This window comes from Cryptomeria japonica, chromosome 10 (assembly GCF_030272615.1).
Source record: "Cryptomeria japonica chromosome 10, Sugi_1.0, whole genome shotgun sequence".
Taxonomy (NCBI): domain Eukaryota; kingdom Viridiplantae; phylum Streptophyta; class Pinopsida; order Cupressales; family Cupressaceae; genus Cryptomeria; species Cryptomeria japonica.
The window spans coordinates 799827625-799832447 of record NC_081414.1 but is presented as its reverse complement, the minus strand read 5'-3'; the positions used below and the strand labels follow the sequence as shown (position 1 = coordinate 799832447).

The 4823-nt window shown below is 33.9% G+C and overlaps 1 protein-coding gene across 1 annotated transcript; it reads left to right on the top strand.

Moving 5' to 3' along the window:
- Positions 1–213: 213 nt before the first annotated feature.
- LOC131855817 (ubiquitin-NEDD8-like protein RUB2) lies at positions 214–1169 on the top strand. The gene is made up of 3 exons (XM_059212030.1): positions 214–306; positions 439–698; positions 1061–1169. Exons 1-3 carry the CDS (start codon positions 214–216, stop codon positions 1167–1169), a joined length of 462 nt encoding a protein of 153 aa, XP_059068013.1.
- The last annotated feature ends 3654 nt before the right edge of the window (positions 1170–4823 follow it).

The window sequence follows — 4823 nt, the reverse complement described above, 5'->3', positions numbered from 1 at the left end:
GCGGGCACAATAAATCAAATGCCGATATCCGTCATCTGCACTTTATATCTTACATAGAACCTTTCACAAGCTTCTATTCAGTTGTCAGAATTAGTTTGGTTGGTTACTATCATGATAGTTCTTTTTCTTTCTTTTATATATATATATATAGTTCCTCTCATCATATCTGATGAACATATCTAATTGAGGAGGTTTAGAGAAAAAAAAGTAAAGATGCAGATATTCGTGAAGACCCTGACAGGAAAAACAATCACTCTCGAGGTCGAGAGCAGTGATACCATCGACAATGTCAAGGCAAAAATTCAAGTGAGTGTTATTCCTTGTACACATTTTATCCGATTAAGTTTTCTCGATTTCCTATCTCTTATCGAAGATGGGTTTTTAATTATAGTAGTGGATTTTGTATGTTGAGTGCTGTAATTGATTGTGATGTTCCAGGAGAAGGAGGGTATCCCACCAGATCAGCAGCGGTTGATATTTGCTGGGAAACAGTTGGAAGATGGACGAACTCTTGCGGATTATAATATCCAGAAGGAATCAACGCTGCATCTGGTGTTGAGGTTAAGGGGAGGCCTTTCCATCAAGGTGAAAACCCTTACTGGAAAAGAGGTAGAGATCGATATCGAACCCACTGATACCATCGAGCGGATCAAAGAGTTGGTCGAGCAAAGGGAAGGAATACCGCCCCTACAGCAAAAGTAAGTAGTTATTCACGTTGTTTTTTAGATTTTATTGTACCCCTAGTTCGTGATTTGCTTTGATGTGTTGGGATAAAGATCTGTGGTATTCGTAGGGTTGTTTGAAACCTAATTGTTCCAATATTTTTGTTGAACCATCCTTTTTCCCTATATATATTTTATTGTTTTCAACAAGAAAGATTCATAATTCCACAAATATAACGCTTATCCAACCTCAAAATCATAAAAGAGTTACCCATCCTGATAATTGCAGCTTCCTGTACTGAGAGAATGGAAAGACGTAAGCCATATATATGCCTGTGTCAAGGTGTTGAAACAACAAAATCCTTTTACTGATTTCCATGATTAATATTGTCCTGCAGGCTCATCTATGGGGGAAAACAACTGAACGATGAAAAACCGGTCAAAGATTATGGTTTAGAGGGAGGTTCTGTTCTCCATCTTGTGCTGGCATTGCGCGGCGGCTGTTAATACATTTGTTTAGAGCTAAGCAGCAGTGATAGTTGTCATTCTTCTGTATGCAGCTGTCATTCTTCTATATTCCTGTTACTTGTTGAAAGAGAGCAAATATGAATAAAGGCATCTATGCCATTTTGCTCCATGTTTTTTTCCTGTCAACAATCTTATATCTACAAATTTTCCTTCCCGATGTTTGATTTCCATATCTGCTTGGCAATGAAGAGAAATTAATGAATATAAATATAAACATTCATTTTGTTCTTTATGATATTTTATTGAGATAGTACTGCATTATTCAAATTGGAGTTTGATTGTCATGTTTTATATGGTAGAATAAATATTTGCGTGAGCAAGCTGGCTGCTTGTCATGCTGTTGCAGTATGCATATATAACAAATGAAGTGGGATGTGTATATCAACTATCTCAATCTCCATTTACACATTGAAGTAAAAATCTGCTGAGCAGTATTGTAGTTATGTACAATATGCTGTAATGTACTAATAGTTCTGTGTCATATGCATACTTTTAAAAATAAATATGTCAATATTGTTAAATGGGTAGGGTACTTTCTGTTGTAAATTTCGAATAGTGTCGATATTAGGATAGAAAAAAGCTCTATATAGCCATCTCAATGTCACATTGAATTGGACGTATGGATCATATAATCTCATGCCCAAATGAACCTAGACAAGTAATTGTTCCACTGATTTTTGTTTTACCCATTGCAAGGGTCCTTTTTTTCTAAACTTTGTTTTTATTTTAGCTCAACACCATAAGTCCACACGGAGATTGCTTATCCATCCCCGAAACCATAAAAGAGGTATCCATTATCCTATAAACCATTGAGGAGGCATCCATCATCCTTAGTTTATAGGAGCTGTCCCCTTATTTTCTTCCTCATGCACATCCTCAACGATAGTAATGAAGTCAACAATTTTTAATTTTTTTGAGTTAATGTTGATGCATCCAATTGCCAAATTTGAAAGATGAAGGTAATTTGAGTTTGGAGCAACTTTTTTTTAATTCACAAGTACACAAAATTTACCACACAACAAACACCTCTTGAATTTTGTGATCAGATTTGTAACAAAGTATTCCCCTAAAGCACCAACAATAAACATAAAGATCTATTCACCTTAAAATCTAAGAACCATTTAGAAGAGTTCATGAGTAGTCATTTGGATTGAAAAATGAAATTAAGAAAAGATTATTCACGTAATGACTACCTCAAATTGAACTCTTAGTTTCTTATTTTGAAGCACTCATCTTATGCTGGGACTGTTATTGCAAAATCTCCCAACAAGTGAGTTCTTAAACCAAATAGTCAATTTAGCAATAATAGAATTAAGGATAAGAAATTATATTAGCCTCTCCACCTTGGCTTGAGTATAGACAACAACTATGAACTATCATCAGTGAGAAACTCCTCACATGAAGTGGAAGAGTAGGGCTCATTTATAATAGTAAGAATAGGCACACACACCTCAATAGAAATATTGGAGCATTCACCCTTGCCAACACTTCTGACAACCACACGATAGTTATAAGTTTTCTACAAACTAGGACCACTTTAGTAGTTCAACTTGTAAGCCTTCATCACAATAAGACAATATTCCTTTGAAACCCTAGGAGCCTTAGAAAGAGTAGCAATAGGGGTCAAAGGGATAGTTACCCCTATCGACATTATACAATTTTATGGAGAAAAGTATAAATCATTTCTTGAGGACTTGCCAAAGGTCACTTGATTGAGAATTAGATAAGTTTGTCAATTTCACAAACTTTTTATGGACTCTACACATGCTCTTTCTCTTGTGTTTGCCTCTCCATGATCCTTTGCTCACCATTTCAAATTTGGTGGTAATAAATGTTGATGGGTTTAAAAGCCACAAATTTACACTATCACACCACAAGATCTTCTCCTAAAAATTTGATGTAAGGAATCTCAATTGTTAATGTGGTAGAGGGTTGATAGCTCTTAGGCATAAAGATTCACTATCACACCATAGGGTCTCCCTTTTTAAAAAAAATTATTTTTTAGTATAAAATGAAAAGATTTTTGGTTGATTTTAATAAAAAAGGACTAGGAGATTCAAAATTGACATGTTGTGTCATGTAACTCCAAAATTTATAACCCACACTAGCAAGAATTAGTAATTTTCCTTTAATAAATTATGTCTAGACTTTTTGGGTAATATAGTAAATTCATATTGATCATACCTTAACCTAAAGGTTCAACCTTCTAAATATTGTCATCTTTGATGCAATTTTGATGTTTTACCTTGATCTCAAGTCAATATTTGAGAACATGACTGCACCTCTAAGTTGATAAAATAAGTCTTCTATTTAGGACAACAAATATTTGTTCTTAATAGTGATTTTATTAAGATTTCAATAATCAATACACATTCTTGGTGCACCCCAAGAATACACACTATATATTATTAGACACTTTCACTCAATTCCTTGAAGTAAACTTTTAATTAATGTAGGTCAACCAAATTTGTCTTTTTAGTTCTATATCATGAAATGCTTCAGAAAATACATCCTTGTTTTCTTATAAAGGTGGGTGATCATTATTGATGGACATTTTTTGTAGCTTCAAATCTACACATTTCAAAATATCTTTTAATTCACTCAATTTGTCTAGTTTAGATTATTGAAAACAATTTATTTCCAACATAACATAATAAATCCCAAGGTCATTGCCAAAATATTAATGAGATCTAGACCTCAAAAATTTAAAATAATTTTTTCAAGTAATAAATTTCTCAATTATAATTATAATATTAATATTTATTAAAAATATACATGATAAATCATAATGAATGAAATGTTTTTTCTTGGAAACTTGAATTACCAAAATACAATTATAAAATAGTATAGTATATTTAGAATTAGGTGTTGTACACCTTATATAATGTTTATAATGTTTGTGGTGCACCTAACATGACCTAGAAGTATTTGAATCACTAGGAGTTAATATTCTTGGGGAAGAATGCTATTGCTAATCATTTAACTATCAATGCTTTAGACTCTCATTATGTTGACTTCTCTCTTGAGGATGATGTCTCCTCTTGGGAGGAATTTGTGCCCCTCACTACTATTGAAGCTTTTATTGATCCTTCTATTGTGGTCTCCTTTGTTGTTCTGCATTAGCCTCTTGTTGGTCTATTGAAACACTCTATTGACACTACTGATTGTAACCCTGCATGGTCCCTCCCAATTGATCTCTCTTTTGATGGTCCTAATGACAATATCGCTTGGACAATGGTTTCTCATAGGTGGAAGGGGAAGTATTCTCCCCTCCCCCGAATCCCCCTTTGTTTAGGTTTGGGTGTCTCTTCACTTCCTTGATTGGGGTTTTGGGTATTTTCTAGTTTGAAGAGGTTTTATTTGCTTTGTTTGACCATGTGTTTTTTTACTACCTTTAGGCTATTGTTTTTCAGGCCAACATCCAGTATTTTGGTGCTATTTGTGTGATCTTGATATTATTTGGCTATGTTAAGGGTTAATGCCTTGGCTAACACCACTTGACTAATCAGAAACATTCTTGGGGCTACATTATATGTTGTATGTAACATTGTGAAATATTTAATGTCCATGAACTATCACATGGGTTCACTTGGGAGAGAGATGAACTAGGCAAAGAAGCTTTTGAACAAGCTT

Bases quoted from the DNA above. Each gene is read 5' to 3' on its own strand.
- LOC131855817 (XM_059212030.1), top strand. From the start codon at position 214: ATGCAGATATTCGTGAAGACCCTGACAGGAAAAACAATCACTCTCGAG. The intron at 307-438 runs GTGAGTGTTATT...GTGATGTTCCAG, and splicing joins ATGTCAAGGCAAAAATTCAA to GAGAAGGAGGGTATCCCACC. The intron at 699-1,060 runs GTAAGTAGTTAT...ATTGTCCTGCAG, and splicing joins ATACCGCCCCTACAGCAAAA to GCTCATCTATGGGGGAAAAC.